This window comes from Atractosteus spatula, chromosome 5 (genome assembly GCF_055471065.1).
Source record: "Atractosteus spatula isolate fAtrSpa1 chromosome 5, fAtrSpa1.hap1, whole genome shotgun sequence".
Lineage (NCBI taxonomy): Eukaryota > Metazoa > Chordata > Actinopteri > Semionotiformes > Lepisosteidae > Atractosteus > Atractosteus spatula.
Genome location: NC_142710.1, coordinates 41,133,958 through 41,159,665, shown reverse-complemented (window position 1 = coordinate 41,159,665; position 25,708 = coordinate 41,133,958). Strand labels below are relative to the sequence as shown.

Sequence of the window (25,708 nt, the reverse complement as noted above, 5' to 3'; positions counted from 1 at the left end):
CCGTCACTATAGTGGGGCATTGGGACCCTCACAGACCACAGGGTGAGCGCCCCCTACTGGCCCCACTAATACCTCTTCCAGCACCACTACTGTAGCTTTTCCCAGAAGGTCTCCCATCCAGGTACTGACCAGGATCACACCTGCTTCAGTGGGCTGCCAGTTGTGACCTGCAGGGTGATATGGCTGCTGGCAAATAAATAGGGGGAGAGCATGCACCTCGATTAGGCTGATGAGATGAGATGGCAATTCTATTATAATTTAACAACAGATGTGTAGCTCCTAAAGTAAAACAGAGGTATGGGTACGTACACCAGAAGGATTTACAGTAAACTTGCTGCATTATTTAATGGTGTGCAATAATCTCAGGAAAACAATTTATAAACATGAAAAGGAGCCCAAAACACTGACTGAATCGCCCGCATCAGAAGGAAGGATATCATACATTGAGTCTGAACTTCAGGCTGTATCAGTAGTCGATCCCTGTTCGGCTGAAGTATGAGCTTGGCAGACCGTGACAAAGAATTGGGCAAACAGAAGAAATGAGAGAAGATCATCTCTGAATGGGAAAGAGCAAGATGAGGCAGACTAATAAACTTGTGATATAGTGCTATTATCAGCCGAGACTGCGGAGAAGTAAAAGGGTATTTTGATGGTAAACGACACTGAAATTATGGTAAAACATCCTGTGTTGCTTTCTCTTCACAAAAACCTAATGTATTTCCAAATATACCACTTTCTTCTCACTAAGACTGTCTAGGATTTACTGACACAACAGGGACTACCAGAGGAAATGTAACAAGCTATCTGAAGCAGCAGGAAGCAATAGCTGTTTTAATAGTGGTGCCATGCAGATATTTCCTTTATCCAAAAGGATATTTGACCATTTTTCCCCCGTAAGAGTTAATGGAGCTGTGGAAGAGCAATCTGTCATCCACACACACACAGAAAAAAGATTCAAGCAGCTCAACTCCTCCAGTGTAGCCAAACTTTCAAAGCTGAAAACCTCCCAGAAATCCCTATATTGAAGCCTTAACAATAGAGATAGCAGCAGCGATAAGGTTTTATCTGCGTTATAATCTGCAGATTTTAAGTCTCTCCCATTCTGATGCCCTCTGGAAGTAACATCTTGTGATGGAGCTTAGAATTTTCCCCCAGCTCATATCAGGTCTTGCAAGTCTTTCAATACTTTCAAATCTGGTCTTAAAGATCCTTATAAAAGCATTTAATTCTGTTGGATTTACAGGTTTCATTTTAATTATGCCTTTTAATCGAGATGATGCATTTTGAAGGTGCTATACGAAAGATTATGTTGTTTGCAGCTCCGTTTTCACCCACTTAACAGTAAAAGTTTAGTCAGCTGAGACCTTGAAGCTCAGCAAATGAAATTAATGGCATAAAGAACAAACGTTTTACATGACTTTGTCAGTTGTGATGAGTGCAAGATCATTCTGAACTCCAGTTTAATCCTATAACTAGCAAATTAAATTTAAGATTCGCAGCGCATTTTCAATTATTACAGTCCTTACAGTTATCAGCGGACTGTTGGGCATGATATGTAAACTCTGTCTGCCCCAGATGATGGAGGGGAATTTCTCTGTGAGTAGCTGTGAAGATAAACATGCAGATAAGTCCCTGGTAAAAACCACACTGCGCCTTCACAACACTGACACTAAAAGGGCAAGCTAAATTCAGACACTGAGACCCACACACATCGTTTTTACACCAATAAACAGCTCTCAGGCTTTTTCTGTACAGCCTCCTACAATAAAAAAACATTTTGAAGGCGCCAGCAAAAATTAGTGAGAAAATCATTTTCTTGAATATTCAGTCTTTGACAATTTCTGTTGCCATGGCCATACACAAACTTTGGGAAAAGAGGACCCCTACCAAATTACTCAAAATAACATTAGTTCAGTTTAAGTCTAGAATTAAGTACAGTGCTATTTTCTAACATTAAAAGTAATAGGAAAAGAGTCACAATAAAGTCAACTTATCAATTTCAAGGAACAGTTTTTATTCACTTCAACTCCTTCCACAGAGGCATATACATCAGAAATGCATACAAACTACATGAAAGACTATAAAGGGAACTCCATATGTAACCTACACACTATGTAAGTTTCCAAAGAACAGCAGTGCAATAAAACCTGTGGTTTGTATAACTATGTTTAACTATGGGCTTTCTCCACATGTTATCTACTTGAAAGGAACACCTTTTAAAAGCAGCTGTTGGCAAAAAGGTGTTTTAAATGGCAGCCACACTATATTGCTGAAACAACGCTGTCAAGGGGTCAGCTGTGCTATTTCAATTTCGCTGATGGAGACCACTTTATGAATGGCCCTGACATAACAAGATGGAACAAGCCCTAAGTGCCACAGAGCCAGCACACATTATAAAAGGTGTTTGATGTGCTTGGACCTGCAGTTTGGGTAGCAGAATGGGTTTCACACAATTTACTACATTTTGGTTTTTTGGTTTTTACGCAAAGCTTTTACGTTTTTTAAAGCTTTTTTATTTCACTTTTCACCCATAAAAGTGTTCAGATGGAGCACTGAAGCTTTGCTTAAAATAAGAACATAAAAAGGTTACAAACAAGAGGAGGACATTTGTCCCATCTGGCTAGCTTGGTAAACATACATATAATATTCACGTCATAAAAGTAAAAGATTATATATTACTTGGAATTAAACAAAAGGGGGACATCTTTGGAATACTTTCGCAAGGCACTGTATTTCTTCAAAAAAAGCAATATACAACAGATAGCTGACTGCTACATCTAGGACCAGTCCAGATGTGAACTTGGACAGGTGCACCCAAGGTGAGCAATGTTATTCCAAAAAGTGTTTTGCTTTTCTTGGGACAAACTGGATTCAACCTAAGGACACTGGTTTAATGACCACAGGTTTAGGAAATATACAGAACAGGTAACCACACAGGACAATTCTAAATCTAAATTCCAGTTGTTTGCTAACATTATTTGTGCAGTGGAACTGCTTCATAATTGCACAATTGCAGCACAGTATGGAAATCATGCTACAGCTGTGAGCACCTATTTACTTTACAGCTGACCTAGTGGTTTCAGTGCCTCAGGTAATGGTAATGACAGTCATTTGTACCTCAAAAAGGTCACAGAAAAATACAATTGCCTGAGAACTGCATGTACAAAACAGATCTTTCAGAGTTATATGAACTCTGAAAACTGCAATCCTATTTTATTATATTAATAACTGATAAATGTAGCACATTTTCAATGCTGTCCTTGATAGTCATTTTCAGCAGTTAGAGAATAGTGAACTTAAATGATAGATGCACACAAGTTCCCACTATCTCAGCTTTAATTTTGACAAAGGACTGAGAAAGAAATGACTCCTAAGAATTACAACTAATTTTTTTCATTCTAACTGCAGAAGCAGCTGGTGTGAGGGGGCAGTTGGTGGTAGTTAATTTTCAAAAATCCCCCCTTTATACACATTTCAGACAGACAGAAAAACTGTTAAAAATGTGTGAATAACAAGATGGGATTCCCTGGTTTTGCCTTCAATTGCAAGCCGTATATTATCTTCACTATCACTCATTTTGACAAACAGTAAAACAGCACTACACGTCTGAAATACCTAGGTCAGATTGCGCATTAAGTAGGTAAACTGTTCACTGATTATGTTTTAGTTTATCAAAGTGGTTTAACTGCAAATTCACATTTTATTATAATGCTTTAGCACAGGGCCATCTTAATCACCCACAAGTGAACAATTACTGTAAGTCTACTAACAAACGGAATTAATTATAATCACACAGCTTGAAAAACTGCAGGCTTGGTCGGCAGTAAGAATCCTTAAAATATCCAGAGAGGTTTCTATATTCACTTATGCTAAAAAATTGTGGTCCACGTATTAGCAACTAGTACTAAAAACACGTTCGCTTATTTGCATACAGATTCCTTCCCTTTAAAAAGCGACAACGGTCAGTCGGAGAGATGCGTAAAAGATAAAATTCTCAGAAAACAAGCAGTCTCATTATCAATTCTCTGATAATGAGCAGGCAACTTTCTTGTACCAGTTGCCACTGCTTAAACAACCCCAATTATTATTATGGAAAAAGAAATGGAAGAAAGAGTGCATTGTAAGATTTAAATAAACCTAAGAGAAAATGAGGAGCTTTTGTCTCAAAATGGAGTCAAATTACCAAATTTTTAATGTCTGAAAATGAAATATTTCATACCCATTTTAATGAAAAGAGAAACCTCAAATTTCATAATTGAATCAATCTCAACAGGGTAATCAAAGGTACTGTGAGGAGGAGAATGTGATTCCAACTGAAGAAGGTACGACATGGCGGCCTGCAGCTAACGCAAGAGGCTACAGTGCACCGAAGAGGAACCTGCTGCCCACAGTGCTCTTTGATGTGGCCAGCAGCCTGATCCCAACAGACAGTTGAAAGCACCCATACAGAGATCATACCAGGGCTGTGCAGAGCCTGTACACCCACATATCAGGACTATGCAGAGCTGCAGCTCCACCCTAACACAATGAGCTCTGCAGCACAGAAATCACACAGCCCTAACACACTGAGCCCTGGGAAATATGACCTCACACAGCCCTACCACAAAACTCTGGAGCATATACACCAACAGCTCTAACACGTGCAGCACTGAGCACCTAATACAGGCAATTGTTAACTCTAAACATATCGACTGTGACTTTAACAGTAATCTTTTAAAAAAGATTTTAAAAAACAATGCAGATTTTATAAAACATGTACTTTATAATGGAATAAAAAGCTTCAAAATGTTATATTCCAGTTTAGGTCAGTAAGTCCCTCTAAGACATGTGAGTGAAATGACTAATTGTAAGTGATTGGTAGGTGGAAGCACAAGGGGCTGAACAACAGATATAGCAAAGATTTCAACCTGTCCTTCTATTCTCCAGCTCAGTGGTCGTCAAACTTTTTGGACCAAGTACCAAAGCAACCAAAGTACCACCTACAACTCATCTTCTCATAGGAACCACAGAAAATCTCAATGACTAACATGAGCGTGCACGCGCACACACACTCATGCATATAATAAAAAGAGCACTGAGCACTTAGATCATTTGGATCGTACCGCCTTGTAGCCGTTTTCTGATGCTTGCTAACACTAGCAGTGCTGTCTGTGTCAGGTTCAGCAGCAGAGCTCGTGTCGGTGGCCGATGTATCTCAACGGGTGTGCGCGATCTATCGGAGCTGGCGCCGGTACTCTTGGCATCTATTCCTTTCAGCCATGACATAATACTTGATTTTGAAGAGGTATTCATTTCCAATCATTTGTTCTCTTGGCGAATGTGGCGCTAAGCTGTGTCTCCGAAAGCTCGAGAGGAGTATGAACACTCAAGTATTAGGGTGCTCTGTATCGATGTAGTTAAGTACGTAGGCTGCGTATTTGACAAACTAATTTTATTAAAATAGAAAATATGAAAACCCGTCTCAAGCTGTCTGAAACAGATTAAGTCAATTACAGATGAAAAACTGAATAATGAAAAATTATGTAAATTTTTAATTCCCAATTTTTCAGCACACACAACAAATTGCCAGGGTCATCTGGCATACCACCTGGGGGCGCTCCGTCTACCACCAGTGGTACACGTACCACAGTTTGAGAACCACTGCTCTAGCTGAAAGACAGCAGCAGATGAACAAGGGACCTTGCCGAATCTGCAAAGACACACCTGAATATTAGCATGTTATTTGGGGATTTTTGGACCTGTGGATTTCTACTCACATTGTGTATTCTGAAGAGGCACAACGCCACCACATGGGCACACCACTTGGCTCCGGCTCCACAGGTGCAGCTACAGGAAGTGATGCGGCAGCGGTCAAACATCACGGCCACGTTGTAGGCACCTTTCGACTGGGCTGCTTGGGGCGACATCACCGTGGCGCTCAGATGGAAACCTGTCAGGAAAGAGGGGGAGAACACATCTCACTGCTCGACGAAGGCCAGAGAACACGTTTTAAAAATCAGTTTCACTTGCCCTACAGCTCCTTGCCAAATTATAAAGAGTTCTGGTGCAAAGATAATGCAAAACTATACCAAGCCAAAAATTAAACTAAAAAGAAATGTGTGAGGAGATTCCTCCCATGTTAAAAGTTAGAGTAGTTTATCTGCATATTTGGTAGATTTAATTCAGGATGTAAGGACTAACTAGGCCCGCCAATATATGTTCTACTGAAACCTGAAGATTTGTATATCTTGCATAAATTTGGGCATTTGAGTAAGATTTCCCTTATCACAAAGGTATATTTGCATTGAACACAATTTCAGCTTCCTCATGCATAAAAGTAGAAAATCCCCAAATATTTAAAGACCACCAATAGCATATATAAAAATTAGAGATTACAGAGAGATTAAAGTGGAACCTTTATTTACATTATGCACATTGTGGTGCCCCAAATATCCAATATTTTAATTTTGAAATATTATACATTCTACTGTTCTTTTGCTACGCTCTGTTGTTACATATCTGATTGAAAACACTTTGAGAAGGCTCTCTAAGAAAAGACAATAAAACAAAACAGATTGAGTGAAATGTCAGGGGTGGATTATCAGGGACTTTCAGAGCATGATCACAGGCTAGTCCTCTCATTTACAGAACCCAGATGCATCGTGGTGCCCTAAACCAGGCAGGGAGGAAATGAAACACTTATTTTCATATTGCCAGGGATGACAGCCACAAGCTTTACACACAGGCTGCCTGCCAGTTTTCCTGGTGAACTAATAAAGGCTGAGGAAGGTGGACTAGACCTAGAGGAAGCGCTCTAGTAGAATGTATAGTTCCAAGATGAACAAGATCCATTAGGGGCTGACCATGTTCCTGTATTTCTTAATGTAAATACACTGGCTGGGGTCACTTTAACACCGTCAGCTCCTCCCAGAAACACTTTATATATACAGAAAACGTTCAATTCTTTCCAAGGATAATAGGGGGAAGCAAAACTGTTTATTGAATTATAAACCAGCAGAACCAAGTAAAACTGCTATATTTATCTGTGCTTCGCAATGCTTACCATAACAAACTATATTTAAATACAACTGTGATTAGTGGTTTCACTAAAACCGCTAGAATGGAAACTAGACAAAAGAGCAGTTGTGTTCCTTAATTACACTACACTCCAATTCAATTAGGTATTCTCATTCTCAGGTCATTAACAATAAAAACTGATGAACTTTCATTTTGTGATGGGCAAAATATTCCCCATCTCTTAAAACCCTTACAGAGGTACAGCATGGCTACTATCACACTTTAGTTTAACTCAAGTCAAACTGGCCTGGCAGGACCGTTGAGCACTATTTAACTCTGTAATCCTTTAATAATCAGAGAGAATCCACATTAATCCATTCGTGCAAGTATGAAGCACCATGAAATCACAGCTGCTTACCTCAAAATAACAACTGAGGAGCATAATTCCTCAAGAACACACATCTGTTATATTCTAGTTTACACAAACATTATTTTATGATTGGGAGAGATGGTAGGTATTTCTCAGAGCAGTGGTGCAATACACACAGTCTTTAGTTCACAGATCATCAATGCTAAGAACAGATCTCACTCCCTATACAGCCTTCCTCTTCCCATCAGTATATGAAACTATGCACTGCAAATTAAGTTAACAGATTCCTTCAGTTTTAAAAGCAATAACAGTCTGAAAGAATCTGAAACTAAAAATATTTGGGGACAAAAGTTACTAATCCTAGTATATACCTAGTATACCAGTATACCAAGCCTGCTTGAAGCTCTGTGAGCACTGATTCTCTTGAAAATGACCCTGGACACTGGTGAATGGCATGCGGTTTAACTTGGACTGCAGAACAAGCTGAAGGATGGTTTTGTTGAATGGCTCTTGTTTAGGACCACAGTTGGCTTTACAGGTGGGTTGGCATCTGCATTTACACTCGGGATGAATGCATTTTTCCCCACTGGATCACCATGAGCTGGCAGTGGGCTGCTCACAGCAAAAAGCGCTCATTTGAAAATCAGGTGAAATCTGTAACATTCTATAGAAATCTATTATTCTTTATTTTTAAACTAAGTAACATGGAAGACACAACAAACACAACATGTGAACATTAAATCCCCCACCCCAGCCTCAGGGGACCTCAGAGCTGGAAGCGTGACACAGTTCTCATGTCTGCAGCAAATCTCCAGGCTTCAACAGTCCCCTCTTACTGAAGCCATGGATCCTCACAGGGTCCAGTTCTTACACAGTCTCAGATCCAGCGACCGGTCCATTCTGCTGTCCCTGCAATAATTCTGTCTGGCTCCGTGGTAAGAACTCCCACAAGCTTTCTAAATAAAACTAAACAAATTTGCTAATTCGACTGCAGAAGAAGTGGAGTTGTCAAGCATGTGGCAGTAATGCTAGTTTGGTTTCTAATTCAGTTTACAGTAAGGGTTTATGATTTCTTAAAATGCGAGGCAAAAATAGTGAAATTATCCTTAAGAAATCTCTTAACTGAAATATTCACGGGCCATGTGCTGACTGAAGCCAATAAGCTCATGTAATGTAGCCTGAGCAGCCATCTCCTCCTGGATGGGCTCCCACCATGTTAAACTCCACCTAAGCCTGACTCCTCTCTCTGTAATCCCCCTCCTCTGCGGACCTCTCTGTTGCTAATTCTTATTGCTAATCCATTCTCTGCCAGGAGTGGCGGACACTCTTGACCCCTCCTTCTCCAATTCCCCCATCACATTTCTCTGGTAAGAGCCAGACACTTTTTTTTTCCCCCCCTCAGCAAGAGTCAGAGAATTTGCCTCTTCCACATGGAACTCCTGTTCCATGTCCTGTTCCTCGCTCACCTACACTACTGCAACTCCCACTTGGCCCGTCTCCCTGCCAACGCTATCCGCCCACAACAAATCCACAAAGCTGCGGCTCACCTTATCTTTTTTCACGCTCCTCCATCTCTCCAGTCCCTCCACTAGGACTACAGTGCTGCACGTATTCAATTCACAACACTCGCACCTATCAGCTTTTCCGGTACCTTATCTCTCCCTACACTCCCTTTTCCACCAGACTGTCTATAGCCGTCTGTACATCCTCCACCTTCACCCCTCAGTGGTGCCATGACCTAGCCACAGGAATCAGAACTGCTGAACACCTGCACTAGACTCATTTGTTTAGACTGCCCTGGTGATCTCTCGGCTCTCAACTCCCTTCTTCAATTACTCTTACACTGTATTGCACCGACAGTTTTTACTCCCCATTTTCCTTCCCATCGGGCTGTTTTCATTACCGTTTTGAATCCACATTGTACTTGTCTTTAATTTTGCCTAGCTCATACTGCCAAGAAAAGCTCTTGCATTGCACTTCCAGCTATATTAGTTTCTTAATTAACTCTTGTACTTGCACGATTGGTCCTTGTACCTACATAACATAAAACATGTACTATATAGGTATACACACGTAACCCTGGATAAATGCACCTGCTAAGAAAGTAAAGTGGACTCAAGAAGATTTTTTTGATAACACGGTATTAAAACACCAGCATGAGTGTCAGGAGAGAGAAACAAGTAGTGCACATTCACTTAAGTTTGTATCCAACAGTGACACTGGTCCATAAATACAAATATATAGTTTGATCTTGATAAAAGGGATAAAAATGCAACAAATATCTGCTATACTTAAATTCACAAGTCACTTGTCTAGCAGAGTACTGCAATGTACTACAATTCCTGGATCTGTCCAGGAAGCAATTTCCTTTCTACATTCAAGAGCACACCGGTGACCAGGAGGAATTTGGAAAGAGTAGGTAAAGAGCTGGCAGGACATGAAAGTTAGATTTATTGATAGAGAGATCAGTACTGAGACAATCTATTCACCCGGCATCGCCCTCCCTCCTGTAGCCGGAATGATAAATCGGTGTTCCCACCTCAATAATATCAGTCCTTCGGATAAAAAAAATAAAAGCATTTCAAGTGTGAAAATGAAAAGCTCACAACCTCGCCAAGTGAATAGCTATGGATGACTACTTCAGAAAGAAAAAACGGAGATAGGTACCGTCCCCATCTACTGCAGTCCAATCGTCAATCCATCATTCCCTAATTCCCACACAGCCCAGTATCTGTACATGAGACAATCAACATGCACACGTTCTGAAGAACCTAATTCTTAGCACAATTCAGGCTGTGTTGCACTGTAAATTGTGGAATTAGGATAACCCTGGAGCATTCTAACAGTTCTACTTCTGGCTGTTGGTCTTGGGTGACACTTGATGTAGAATTGCTCTGAAAGTAATGACCTGGCGAGAAACGCATCAGAGAGCTTAATAAAAAGAAAGTGCATCTTTCAATCAGCTGCCTCATGAAATCCCAGCTCGCTGTACGAACAAGAATTCTGTCCATAAAATGAAGTCCGAATTCATTTGTGGCCAAGTGGCCAAGACCACTTTTACGTTATGATGGAAAATTTCAGAATTATTCCCAGGAGTAGTTCTGACAGCACTTAACTTCTCGCCTAGCAATCTGCTGTTTATTACGGCTTTGCAGCCACCCTGCCAATAATCGAGCAGCAACAGCAATCGCCAGCAGCCATATCACCCCGCAACCCACTGAAGCTCAGCAGGTGTGAGCCTGGCCAGTACCTGGATGGGAGACCTCCTGGGAAAAACTAAGGTTTCTGCTGGAAGAGGTGTTAGTGGGGCCAGCAGGGGGCGCTCACCCTGCGGTCCATGTGGGTCCTAATGCCCCAGTATAATGACGGGGACACTATACTGTAAACAGGCGCCGTCCTTTGAATGAGTCGTAAAACCGAGGTCCTGACTCTCTGTGGTCATAAAAAATCCCAGGGGGTTTCTCGAAAAGAGTAGAGGTGTAACCCCGGCGTCCTGGCCAAATTTACCATTGGCCCTTACCAATCATGGCCTCCTAATAATCCCCATCTATGAATTGGCTTCATTACTCTCTGCTCTCCTCCCCACTGATAGCTGATGTGTGGTGAACGTTCTGGCGCACTACGGCTGCGTCGCATCATCCAGGTGGGGCTGCACATTGGTGGTGGTGGAGGGGAGTCCCCATTACTTGTAAAGCGCTTTGAGTGGAGTGTCCAGAAAAGCGCTATATAAGTGTAAGCAATTATTATTATTATTATTATTATTATTAACAGCACCACGTGCTGAGACAAACATGTATTCTCTGTAAAAGAAACTGCAATGAACTGGAGATGTTCATTAACAATTCTAGTGCATTTCTTTTAGAGTAAAAAATCCTCCTCTCAAGCTCCTTGTTCACAAGAAGGGATTTTTTTTAAAATGTCCAATCTGGTGCGATTTGGTGCTTCCTATGCGCTTCACACACGGGAATACCTTACACTTATACAGCACCAGCACACTCACCACACAACAGCTATCAGTGGGGAGGAGAACAGAGTGATGAGGCCAATTCATAAATGGGGATTATTAGGAGGCCATGATTGGTAAAAGCCAATGGGAACTTTGGACAGGACACTGGGGTAACACCTGCATTCTTTTCGAGAAACACCCTGGGATTCTTAATGACCACAGAGAGTCAGGACCTCGGTTTTACATCTCATAAGGACGGCACTTTTTTTCCCCAGTATAGCGTCCCTGTCGCTGTACTGGGGCATTAAGACCCACACAGACCACTAGGTGAGTGCCACCTACTGGCCCCACTAACACCCTAATTCAGCAGCATTAGCTTTCCCAGGAGGATACCTGATCCAGGTACTGACCAGGCTCACACCTGCTAAGCTTCAGTGGGTTGCCAGTTTTGAGCTGCAGGGTGATAAGGCTGCTGGCTAAAGCTGTGCTTTGGTTGAAGCTTACCGTTGCTATGCAAAATGACGATTTCTCAGGAGGAAATGGGTGGAAGACTGCTGACAGGCAACCTAATAAGCATCTCCTCACTATACTTTAATAGGTCACTCAAACACATTGATAGGAAACTTAACATCAAGCCAGCAAATACTGCCTATTAATGCCTGGAGGTCAATGGGGGTTTGTTTGGTTTTTTGCAGAACAAAAAAAACAGGGCAAAACTGTTACCACTGACTCTCTCACACTACTCAAATTTGACACTGATGACCACAATTTCATTAATTACATGCAAGTTACACTAAGATAAATATTTGTTAGAGGTCTTATTGCAGATACTTAAATTGTAAAAGCAACAGCGTGAAAAGAAATGGAAATAGGAGCAATTTATTCAGCCCACTGTTGTCATACTCTCATGAGCCATGATCCAAATTTTGCTGCTCGTCTCCACCAGTTCTACCATTCTTAGGATTTTGTGCAAAAATACCCAAATCTTGCAAAAAAACACCTGGAAAAGTGAGGAACAGTGGCCCAGGAAACTCCACACTATATTGCCACAGCCCAGTTTATGGCTGAAATGGACTGGCTGTCAAGTCTACAGCACGTCTGCAACACACCAAATTCACGTGGGCTTTGGCCTTTCAAGAATCCCCCGTTGGCAGCTGGTGAAAAGAACTCCAGACAGAAACACACCTAGACAAAAGCCCAAGTGATCGTGGTGGCCGTTCTGTCTGTCGGTGTGCTTCTACAGAGGAGTACAGTACAGAAAGAGAACTAAAGCTATGCAGGCCAGTAAAAAAGAAAACTAAAAAAATTAAGCTGAGAAAAGTAATGGAAGTGACCAGCTGTCTTATTCTGGTAGTTTATGAGAACAGAATTAAAGTAATGTATTTTTCTAAGTGGTGCTTAACCAGGTTTTCTTGTTTAACCTCCCCTGCACAGCTCTGCTTTTGTTTTCTTTTAAAAATGTTCTTATACTTTTAATGACTTCTATCCTTGTATTAGGAAAAATCACTGCTTTCTGCAGAGGTACACATTCAGAACAGAAACTGCCTGGGTTTAAACTCCTTGATTATCTTTAGCTGTTTCCTGCTGTACTATTGTATGAAGATAACAATGTGTCTGCAACAAAAACTGTCACTTTTTACCTCCAAAACACATTTGTTCATCTTCCACATCACCCAATGATACAGCAACTCGAGAAAGGGGTCGATAGAGACCAACAGTCATAAATACATTGTGCTTTATTTTACTTTATTGAAAATTCTAGTTACTAGTTCTAGTTATATTTTAGAACACGTTTATTAAGCAATCCTTAAAAGACATTTAAAACTAAAATGAGATTCTCAGATAAATGAGCTACAACTAAGCAAAACCTCTAAATAGGTAAAAAAAAATCTCCTCTCATTTACATCCGTTCTTACAATTTTGTAATTAAGTTCGCCCAATCGTGGCAGTAGAGAGATGGAGCCAGGGCTCCTTATGCAGACTGGGAACAGTTGTGAGCCAGTGTACTAGAAGTGGACTCTTATGTTCCCATTTGTATCAAAAAAATTTATGTAGCATTTAAAACAGCCAACTCACAGGGGACTGTTCACAGCCTACTGATTGGAGACAAATGGAGAGCTGTTTTCTAAGTACAAGAGGGAACAAACAGCAAAAATAACTGCTGCAAATAAAAGTACCTTGCCAATAAGAACAGGAAAGCTTTTCTAAAAGCGAACTTGAGCCACAGCAATATTCTGGTACTTCCAATATTCTTACTTGATACCTAGTTTGTTAAGCCCCATCTCAAAGACTTAAAAATGTAAGACAGACCACATTTTATTTTCCAGCGCTAATCTCTGATTTACGGGCATGTCCACAGAGAACTCCCATTTAGAAACAACTGTGGCTTTCACTCTAACATGGAAAATTCAAATAGTGCCCAAAACATGATAACAAGCTATTGAAAAGAGCTTTACTTTACTTTGAGCATGGCAGTACTTTCTCATTCAAAAGAGGACACCGTCATAGGAAAAACAGTTTTACACAGAATGTTACCGGGATTACATGCAAGCCCTGGGTAAGAACATGGATTTGTTGCAGATTAAGTCCTTATGAATGAACTATTCTACTTGAGCTGGGTGTATATAGCACATATCCTTACAACTAGATGAACCACAAACAATCAACACGGCAGAGACACTATGCCTTACCAATCTGCAGTGGGTCCTTCACAGCCCTCATCCGGTACAACTGCTCTCCCCTCTGGAACTCATCAGCACAGCCATTGGCCAGGCAGGAATACAGCCTGCAGAGAGGAATAAGGTGCTGGTGTTACCAAGCAAGGAATGAATCAGCAGCAAGGATTGTCTAAACAAACTGCTTGGATACATGTGCCTACATTCAGACTTACAGAGCACTGTCATATTAAAATCTGCGTTGACATGCAATACTGCTGCAGCACAACAAATAACACGTCATGCAGGGCGTGACGCACACTGTCATGCTATTTACAGCACAGGTGCAGAAATAGACTGGATAACTGCCTTTTTTTTTTGAGGGGAAGACATTTTGATGTGGAAAGTTTTGTCGAGATTACCAATTTAAAAATTCCTGAGTGGATGTGTGTGTCTATCCTTCCCCCACACAGTGAGACACTGTGAGCTGGATGCATAAAACTTTCAGCTCAGTGGTGCATCCATATGTGTTTGGCTACTGCTTTATTTAAGAGGGCCGTGGTGAGCCAGAGTCTAAACCTTCAGGCAAGGCAAGGCTATGCCCTGGACAGAACACCAGATTACTGGAGGGAGTGCCAACCTGCAAATGAGATAACACAGGAGGTGTAAATCAATCTAGACAGCACGTCTTTAAAGTAGAGTGATTGGAGAACGTCCATGTGAACACGGGAACATAGCTCTGAGGCATCCGTACCAACCACTTAGCCACGATGTCGCCCAGTAGAGTAAACGCTCTCGTTCTCTTTTAAAAACGAGGTTTTGTCTGACAGCCTTATGCATTTCCATCATTCTGTAGATCCATTATGAAAAAGCCGTTTCTTCCTGGTAAGAGTCATGGCAAATCCAGTGCCTGTTTTAAAAGCACAGATCCCAGGGGAAATACAACCAAGCAGTATGGGATACCACACTCGGTCTCTAAAACATGTCAGGTACACTCGGACATTGTTTTTCAACTATCCTTGCACTGCCTTATTATTCAAATGCATTTCTGACTGAAGGATTAGACTTGTTATTTGATGGTTCTGAGCACCTACCATGAACATTGCTCATTACACATAGAAAGGTCATTATTTAAGAGAAATTGCCATTTTACCGTAGAGGAAAATAAGATTCATCTTGCAATGTAGTTTTATCTATTCGAGACTCTTTCAAAGAATGTATTCTGTCTGAATAAAGCCATGCATGTGACATTTCCAGTACCTGTTGCTGGATTATATACAAGATGCCACAGGTCACACAGCTTGGAATGTCTATGCTAAGCGTACAGGCGGGTACCTGATGTCCTCCTCGTTCTCAGGGAAGCTCCAGTAGGCGATGCGCAGCTGCAGTTGCTCTGGGACTGGGGGGTAGACCTTCTCCACCACCTCGAAGGGGATGTGAAAGGCCACCTGCTTGGCCGACAGCTCTACCAGCGGGATCACCTGGCCATCTAGACAGAACAAAGACGGAGAACAACAGGAGATGAGAATACAGTCATAATCCCTGCGGGTGTGCTCTGGGAAAGAAACATGACATTTGGTGCGGGAAAACAAAGCAAAGCAGCACCCGATTAGCTGACTGAATGTGGCTATGTTGCTGTACTTATTTTGTTATGCAATTGCTGCCTCACAGCGCTGGGGGACCTGGGTTTAATCCCTGGCATGCTACCTGTGTGGAGTTCTCCCCATGTTCATGTGGGTTTTCCTCCACATGCCAAAGACACACTGGTAGGTTTACTTTCGTCTCAAATCCCCTCCCAATTATTTCAGCAATATTACTTATCTGAACAGTTCCATGAAGGGATCTCTGTACAGTATCCACTGACTAACACCATCTGCTCACCAAGTATAAGTATCTTCAATGCCAGAAGCAAAGATGCTAAATCTTGATCCTAGCTGCATCTTGAAGTCGGCCACAAATAACAGATTTGAAAACGAAACAGTGAAAAATAATAAGGAACCCAGACAATAGTCCCATGCTTATTTGACTAAATATAATGAACCCCATGTCAAACTGATTGAAACTCTCAGTGGCTTTCCAGGGCAGAAGGATTCCCTTAACTCAATCCCGCTGAAAAATACTGGAACCGGCAGTTCAATCCCCAACAGCACTAGCCTTGTCACTATAATGAAAGAGGTAGGAGTAAACGACTATTTGAAAAATGCATAGTATACATGCCATACCTTATTCCTACTGTTCTTGCTGGTAGCAGAAGCCCACCACTTTGTCCTCTCATTATGTCCCCTATCAGTGCACATTTTACTGGCTAGAAGCTCTCCAGCTTTAAGCTAATAAAAAGAAGGGTGATCCCACATTGCTGCTGTACCTCATTCCATTTTCTAATCACCTTACCTAATTCAGAGTGTGTGGTGGGGAGCCAGAGCCCATCTCAGCAAGCAAGGCTTAAGACGGGATATACCCTGGTCGGGATGCCAGTCCGTCACAAGACACAAAGACACAATCACACTCGGACCAGGGCTCATTTTACAGAAGCCAATGAACCTACCAGTACGTTTTTGTACTGTGGGAAAAAACCCATACGGACACCGGGAGAACACACAAACTCCATGGAGATAGCGATGCTAATCACTGCGCCATCGTGCCAACCTGCTGGTCATATCTAAACACCTGCCCACCGGTGTCAGTACCACCTTTTTCACAATACAGACAACGCGATCATGAAGCCCGACGTCATCCACTTAGAATCCCTTTAGGCACTTTGTTTGCGTTTTTGTTAATTTTGTCAAACGGATAGTTGGCATTTTGAGAAAAGGAGAGACTGCTTTAGAAATGTGCTAAAAAGCAACAAAATGAGGGAAAGCCAACAAGGAGAGGATATAAAGCTTCTCTTAAACAAAGGGGTCTTTTGGTTTGCAATTACAGTTTCGTTTAAGACCTTTTTCTGATGTAAACTACCTGCAACACTGCTCAAGAGCATTCTCGCATTCTAAGCACATGGAAGAAAGCACTCCCAACAGCAGAAGCTGCGAATTTGACCATACCAGGACGGACAAGTTGAGCCAACTGCACTGCTCAATAGGAGGCATTGTGTCCGAGTGGCGGCATCTCTTCCTACAGATGGTGAAGCAGCAAAGTGTGGGCGCAAACTACAAGCATTCTTTTTCTATAACTTGTGCGCCCCTCGTTTAGTAAAAGTCCGTCTCAAAGACTGTCTTGTGTCCCCACTTAACCGCCTTGTCAGAGATCCACTGCAAGGACTGCAAGCAGGGAGGTCCATAATGGATTCATTGAACGGGCACATCTGTTAAAATAAAGCAACACTTCATAGAACAGCAATAACAGAATAGAGCAAAATGGAGCAATGAAACCTGGCAAGTGAAAGCACACAAGCCCGGGATTCCTGTTGCAGATACCCCCCCCCACCCCGTCTGAATATTATATAACTCACCTTGAAAAGACCCATGACTTATCTATATCTAGCACTCCTCTGTGAGCCAATCTCCCTAACCCAACCTTAAACTCTTTACACAATTGCTCCCATTCAAACACAATGAAGGTACAATGAGAGGTCCAGGTGTTTCACAGAAACACTGGCGTTCTGCAGTGTGTGGGATATGGGAGAGCCACTGAGTCAGTGTGAGTCAGGAAACTGAGACAATCGCAGTGGTTACACTGCTTACTATTCTTACTGCAACTCAGCACTGAGGCTTTACAAGAGCCATAAGCCATTATATAAGACATCCCCTGGCCAGCTGTCTCACTGTAGAACTATCAGTCCGGCAGACCAGCTCCTCAGAAAGGTGAGAGATTGATTTTCGCATTTAAACACTGGCTATATGTGACAAACTGTCTATTCATACCCAACCTAATTAAATTTATTGGACAGCTCGTCTGGCTACAGGCGAATGTGTCAACCACACAAAGTACCGGGAAAATGAGACTTCCACTGCATTACGTTCGATCTACTGTAGTTTTCATAAGTAGCAGGCTATTTTAAAAAATGAATGTTGCACACAAAAAAAAAAGCAATACATGTAATGTTAGATCCACACATCTTCAGATTCTTCAAATAAAGAACAAGCTTGAAGTCTGTTTCTGCTGCTTCCTCATGCAAGACGTGCAGCTTATGAAACCTGAAGTGGATTATTCTGCTAAGCAATTGGAGTTTCTAATGAGTTCTCTTAAACATTAAGATTAAATCTGAGAAGAAATCAAGAAATAGAGTGCAACTGAGCTTATTTTAACAAAGGCTTGATAAGATCATTTTTGAAAGTGAACGCATTTGTCAGAATGAGGTATTGGGTCACATCAGCTAATACAAGGTCCTCTTTTGGGGATTTTGAATGCTGTAGGTGTAGTCAGAAATGTTAAACTGCATGGCTTTTAGGTTTGGTTTCTCAATGTTAAGAGTAATTTAACATTTCCAACATCTATAGGAAAAATATTTTGTAATATTTAATAGCCCTTGCTATTAAACACAGTATAACTAATGTGGAGAAAACTAAGACCACTGCGGACACACATACCAGTCCTGCAGCAGATCTCACCACCATCACAACACCCCCATTGCAAGTAGTCAGTTCTAGCCAGCAGTACACTGCGGAGTCCCTAACTCTAAAGGCTACTCCGCACTATTTCCCAAGCTCCTCAACAACAGCCCCTACTGTACATCCCAGTCTCCATCCCAGCCTGTTCGTCCTGGAAAATAACCCCAGCTGTTTCTGCGCCTGGTCCGTCACCACTTATCATTAAAGCAAAGACTGCGGACCATGGAAAATTGTATTCCGGGAAGAACTGAGTCGGTGATGGCGACTTCACACATTGAGAAAATAAAAAAATGGCAGTGAAGAAAATAAAACGGCTTCAGTCACTCTCACTGAGATCTCAGTGCTCAAGGCAGTTATATATAGAACCCTGGTATGGACTGGCCGCAGTGATTTGAATTTGACATTTAACAGACTGGAAACAGATTTTTTTAACAGCTCTGACATTTGAACAAACATGCTCAGTAAAATAATTACGGCGATAAACTTTGGTCATCTACTTGGTTAATCAACAGGCGGCTTACGATGAAAGCCGCAAGGTGGCGGATTGCGTGGCCACCTTTTGAGACCGTACAAGCTGTACATCTGCGATGCTGCTTTGCACCAAGCTGAGATGCTGTGTTGTGGGATTCTGCCCCATTCCTCTCATAGTGCTTATTTAATGCTACCAGAACCTCTCTCTGTCTTTCTCCTTGATTTTTCACCAGTCTTGACATTCAACAGGTTAAACCTACTTAATTCCAATGTGCCTGCTTAATGTTTATGCAACAAAGTCACTCGAGTGCATGGTGATCAGCCATGAATCGATCAAAACAACACCAAAAACATTGAAGCGACACATATATGCTTAGATCTTAAGATGTTTGGTACGGATTGTAATGGTGATGGAGAAAAAAAAAATTGTAGGTTATAATATGCACTGTGATGTGAGAAAGAATATTATGGGGAAAAAAAAAACTATGAGAGGGCAATTATAGTCACACATTCAAACCATGAAGGTCACGTTTGCAGAAAAGGCAGAGATCACCTTGTATGCGGACCCTGCAACTTGGCTCAAAGTCTCTAAGCACTAGTCCCTCCCTCCAGGCAGGGCACTTTTCTGGAAAAAAAAAAGTTTTTAAAAGCCCAATAGACGTAAGCCATTGTAAACACTGCGGAGTGTTTCTTCTTTCTGCTTCTAAGAAAGAGAGAGTTCCCAGAGCGCAAGTCTGAGAGGTAGAAAGAAGTTTGCTGGAATTCTAAGAATACAGAAGAGGGGGTGGACACGCAGGGTGTAGGCTGCCACTATCGGCTCTTTCCTCTCCAGCCGACAGCTATGAAACTAGCAAGGGGAGGGAGAACCGCTGCCTAATTTCAATTCACAGAAACACCAATGCGAACATTTCCATGAATCACTCACGAGAGCTTTTGGCAGGAGTGGCAGTGCGTTCCGCACAACTTTTTCCTACCGAACAGGGCAGAGTACTACAAGGCACCCGCCGCAAAACGCAATAAGCCGCGGCAGAACTCCTCACGGGGCCTCAGCAAACCCTCGAGGAGATAAAGCCCGCTTCCAGAATGAGCAGGAAATCTGGCTCCGACTCCCCTTCCCAGATTGCTACCGAGGACGGGGCACGTTGAGCGCCACTGGCTGACCCCATTTTCCCAAGGCACTGGGGTTTCAAAAAAGTTCAAACGTTTCGTTCCTCTCTTTGGGGGAAGCTGCTTGAACCATTTCCAACCTGTAACAGAAAGCGAGTGCACTACAATGGAAGTCAGTACGTTTGCAGGATAATGACATTTTGCCAGGCTGTGCAAAAATATTTATCTTTGTTCACAGGCCACCATATAAACTTACAAAAGTGGAAGAGATATAAATATAATTTAGAAAAAAAAATGATATTTTTGATGAAATGCTCAATGTTATAAGAGGTTTCCCTGGTACATTCCAGGACGTGACTGAAAAGTTACAATTTAAACCATCAGGGTTTGTTCTGACAGCTTGTACGCATCTCAGATCTCAACACCACCTTTGCCTAGAAAAACGCACAGCTATAAACAGGATATCCCGAAACTAAAGAACAATTTCAGTGCTGCACAATGTCTGTCATGTCTGTCTGTCACCTTCAGGCAGTTTCCATGCAACATTCTGCACGTACAAGTTTTCTGTTTTTCCTCCTAAACTTCAGGAATATCCCTTAATGCCACTCATGATACATTCCCTCTTCAAGATATCATTATTTCAAGATATCATTCATCATCACGTTTCCTTGATACGGTCTACTATGCGACTGCCAAGCAAAGGAAACCAGTTTTGGTATGAAAGGATAAATATATCTGCAACACTGTGAAGACAGCAACAGAGGCTGAAGGGACGTCCTGGAAGTTTGTTCAGCAGATGGGTAAAAGTATTCTAATGCTCCTCAGTGAATCAATAATCCTTGAGGTAAAAATGTGTCTTTTCACAGGAGCCCATAGCCTGTGTGTTCCAGGGGATACAAGCAGGGTGAGAATGGTGACACTGTACAGCTGGAGCAGCCTGTGTTTGGCTTTGACAGAGTAGCTTTTGTTAAATACAGCGTGTGGCACAATCTCAAAGGAGAGTGGGAAGGTGTTAACCCTGGTGTGTTGGCACGAGCCCAGAACACTGCATGAAATGTGAACAGTCTGGAAAAACACAAAAATGAGCTAGTAATTTTAAGTTTCCGAAGTTGGCCAGAAAATGAGTAGTTTTCTATTTGCATTAATAACCGAGGCTTGCATCTGTGATTTTTATCCCCAAGTGTCTGGCAAAGTGGGGAGCAGCCATTTATCAGTGCCATGCAGCACCTACAGGGTCAATGCATGATGACCATGATGACCATTTTGCACCAGCAGCCCCACTACACAGTAGATATGGTGGAGAAGAGAGACATTTCTTATTTCTCTCCAATTTAATCAAGGGGGAAATTCAAGGAGACCAAGCCCAGAGTGGAACCTGGCCAGGAAACCAGGGTTAACACCTTATTCTAACCCATCATGAGATCAAAAGATCAAGAACCAAGTACGTAAGAGCTTTAAAGATGACAAATTAAGCCCATCCAACTCGTCTGTAGTTAATAGATCTGCTGAAATCATCCAGGTGTTTCTTAAAAGAAACCAGGTAATTGGTCTCAACAGCATGACTGGGGAGCTTGTTCCATACTCCCACAACCCTTTGGGTACAGCAGCATCTCTGTTCTCATTCTTAAATACACTTCCATATTGTTTTCCACCAGTACATGTTCATTCTGGGGGAAAAAAAAACACTGCATTAACTTTGTCAGTGCCTTTGAGGATTTTCAATACTTCTCTGTCCAAAACTAAGAGTCTCAGTCCCTTCAGCCTGTCACTGTAGGGCATTATTTTAAGCCGCAGAATGTATTTGTTTGCTCTTCTCTGGACAGATTGCAGAGTAGCATAGTCTTTCTTATGACCTGTACACATTATTTTGAAGAGGCCTTACTAGTACTTTATAAACTTAATTTTTAAATTACAAAATGTCCCTTAATTTAATTCTACACTTTTAGCTAGCTATATATCCAAGTATTGGGTTGGACTTTTTAATGGCTTCTATACATTTTCCATCAGTAAATGATGTGTCAACATCAACACTTAAAGTCTTTTTCATAAGTAACCTCTTCTAGCTCAGAGTTTCCCCATTTTGTATTTAGAATCTGTTTTTACTACCTCTGTGTAATAATCTCCATTAAAAGTCATTTGCAAGATATTTGCACAATTGTATCCAAATCTTTTGGAAGCAGTCAAAAACAGCACTCAGTCCCCGGTTTGGCAACTTATTCAACTGCAGCTTCCACTGTCAGGTCCAGAGTGAACAGTGCCTCTTGCTGATCTCCCACTAATTATGTGGAAGATAAAAGTAAACACATATGATTTTCTATTACTTGAATAGAAAACTGCTAGAATCCAGGGACTGACATGTAATAGGAGGCAGAGTGGCCAGCAGAGAGACTGGCAGGCTTCTTTCAGAGAAAGAGGCAGAGTAGTTGTAGTTGTCTCTACTCTGAAAATGAGCTTTCACTATCTGGCAGACATCGCAGTCAAGAGCCTATAGTTGAGAAACTGTGAGGAGAACCACTCATTTATTTCCTAGAAATAAAGGGACAGAGCCAACAAAAGCTAGAGATGATTCAGTTAGAACAGTACTGTGGAGCAGTAGTCAGGGTTTGTGACTCGTTATCTAGAGATCTGTGGACTCAAATCCCAGTGAGGCATTGCTGTTGTACTCTTGAGCCAGGTACAGTACATTACATGAACTGTTCCTGTACAATACCCAGCTGTATAGACGGGTGTAAAAGTAAGTCATTCAGTAAAACATTAGCAAAATCGTTACAGAACTGTCCCAAACCGAAATGAACCTTAGGTTTCCCAAAAAGTAAACGTGATTAAAAAGTCACAAACAGCCCAAAATAATGAAAAAATGGATTCACCTTTTATTTTGACAGTGGGGGAATTGGGTCCTGCGGATTGCTTCCTCCATCCTCTCCAGTTCTGACACAGGCTCTCTGCCTCGGAGATGAACGAGCACAGCGAGTCCTCCTCGAACCGGTCCGAGTCTTCGAAGGAGAACCTCTCTCCGTCTTCCCACTCGGCGAACATGAGTTCCATCACATCTACCGGCGAAGCAGTCGGGGGACTCGGAGCAACAACCGAAACCGCCCCCAACTCGAACACAACAACACACAGACGCGGAGCTGCCCTGCTTGTGAGGGACGGGGGGACGGGACGCAGTTCAACTCCGAAAACTCCAAACCCGGGGGAGGGAGCGAGCAGAAACGATCAAATCAAAGAGTCGAAGAAGCTCACCGCAGAGGGGACGTGCAAAAGTAACGATGCTTTGTCTTTTGTTAGGGTTTTTTTTCCTATGCAATATTAAGTCTTCCCGAATATGAAGCGAAATGCCCGGCGGACCGTCACTTCACAGGCCCACGTTCGACATTTAATTCTACAACGTTTATCGACCTGCAGTTCGGGTTGGCTCCAATGAGGCTGGTTTGTTCAACTCGGGAGGGGCTCAAAGAACCAGCAGTAAGGCTGAGTGATTCATGCTCACCCCTGCTCTTCCAGTACAGCAACACTGGGTTCGCCAACTCCCGTGTCCCAGACTCGGAAAGGCAGCAACTTTACGAACAACAATTGTGACATTCCTAATGTGCTTTAACTTAGATATGAGTCCACACAACGCTTACAGAGGGCGATATTTGTCACGCTTCCCCCCCACAGCGTTCGTGTCTGAACGTATTCAAAAATGTTTTTTTTTTACAAAAGGCTGCGTGTTGTTAGTGTAAGAAAAACAGCACTTTGTAATACAAAACTCTTAACTGACATTTACAGTCTTCCTATCAAATCATATTATCTTATCCTTTTTACATCTGTATACAAATAAGAACAATAACAAAAAATACCAAGGGGAAATTTCTTGGGGGATTCCGTGTTCTAGTGGTTATTGACACTAAATCATTTTCAGAACAGTTGTTGTCTGTGGACCTAACTGTACTGAAATAAGCGCTGCGCTCCTCAGATCGCTGGGTTCTTCCTGTCTAGTGCTCCCTTTCCACTCGGTTTAATATCACTGCCCCTGAAAGGGCATTCATTCTCGCACAAATCGTCGGCTTTAATTAGGTGACTCAGTCGTTTTGAATCGGTACTACCCTGAGTGGGATTCCCGACGCACGACGCTCCGGTGACCGACTGCACTTTTCCTCCCCTGTAGTCCCCAGACGATGCCAACCACTTGTGTACGTGCTGAAAACGAAGAAGCACTTCTGGACATCCGAAATGCTGGATTAGCGTTCGCTGGTTTCCTTCGCTGTGTAACTCGGCGTCAGGTTATGTAACGCGGGGAGTAAAATGGAAACACGACTTGGAGCAGCGACTCTAACCTCTGCATGTGCGGCTTCCTTGGAAATCGTCAAGTTTTGAATGTTGTTTTTCATTCACCCCTCCACTTCTCCTCCAGTCTGCTGGGCGCTTCGGCTCCGGTGTTGAGTGGGGGCAACGCGACACTGTAATAATCACAGCTCTTTCTAGTAATGTTATATACTTGCTGTTTAATATCTCCCAGTATTTGTGTCTTCCCTCGCAGAAAATCAACGTGGATCAAACAAATGAAAGACACCTCTTCTCATTGTTTTGTCCCAGCTCGATTAGCTGGCGATTAGATAGCAATGCCGAGTAACCTCCTTTCCGATTCAGACTGTCATCGTTTTCCACGTTTAGTTAAACACCGATATCATTTTTTTTTACATATAAAATGTATACCTTCAGCCGCTGGCAGAAAGCCCCTCCAGTCCAAACTCGAGTCTCTGAGTTACTCTGAACAGTGTTGTTTATACTGACAATTGAAAGAATGGCCCTGTGTAGTCACCGGTTACCACATTTAACTAACGTTTTTGCCCTTCTTGTTTCATTTGGATGTCTTATTCAGTCGAGACTCTGTTTATTCATGCCGTCGTCTTTCTTTCTTCCTTCCTTCCTTTGTATTTTAAAAGCATCCAGTCTTTTGCACGCTCGACAGCCGACCCGGTTCCCGTTCAGCCCTCCGGATGAAGTCTCACGATAAACCCCGGTTTGCTCGCTGACAGACGCCGCTTTTCCTGCTGTCCTTCTGCAACGGTTTCGAGCCGCCCTTAAAAACCGGGATCCCCCTAATTTCTCCCGTCTGCCCCCCACTCTCTGTCTCTCCGGTGGGGAAGATGGCTCTTCAGCTTACAGGCTTCAGCCCAGTCTCCTCCATCAGCTGATCCCAACTTCCGCCTCACACTCGGACTAACACGGGTGCCTCTCGCACAGAAGACCAGCTATTTTTATTGCAGCGGAGTTCTCTCTACGACAGTCCGCCCCGTATATGGCTGTTCTGCGCCATCAGGGTTGTATTTAACAACTTTGGAGGACTTCGAGTGTGAGCGTTTTAATTTTGTGCATCTGTTTTGTCGATTTATCGTGGTTGAAAGCATTGTAACCTTTGACCCCAGCAACCCCCCTCCTCCTCCGCGGTTGCTATGATGTAAATAATACAGGCACGCGCGGTGAGGCTGAAGTTCCGTGCGCTGGGAAGGTAACTTGATTGACGGGCTTTGTTACAACCGCACAACTGCGGGAGGATAAAAAATATTCTATGTAGCTTTCGAGAGTTATTTTTTTCTGACACGGTTTCCTGAAAAGGTATAAGACACGAAAA

General features: G+C 42.4%; 1 protein-coding gene across 1 annotated transcript in view; it reads right to left on the bottom strand.

Annotated features, from left to right (window-relative positions):
- zswim8 (zinc finger, SWIM-type containing 8) overlaps nt 1-25,238 on the bottom strand; it is a 54,458-nt gene extending 29,220 nt beyond the window's left edge. Inside the window, exons 1-4 of the mRNA XM_088916405.1 lie at nt 22,959-25,238; nt 15,302-15,455; nt 14,003-14,097; nt 5,757-5,929 (exon numbers count right to left, since the gene is read on the bottom strand). Of these exons, the coding sequence (XP_088772531.1) occupies nt 5,757-5,929; nt 14,003-14,097; nt 15,302-15,455; nt 22,959-23,136 (600 nt within the window). The 5' untranslated portion in view covers nt 23,137-25,238. The remainder of the gene's footprint in view (nt 1-5,756; nt 5,930-14,002; nt 14,098-15,301; nt 15,456-22,958) is intronic.
- Nucleotides 25,239-25,708: the final 470 nt, after the last annotated feature.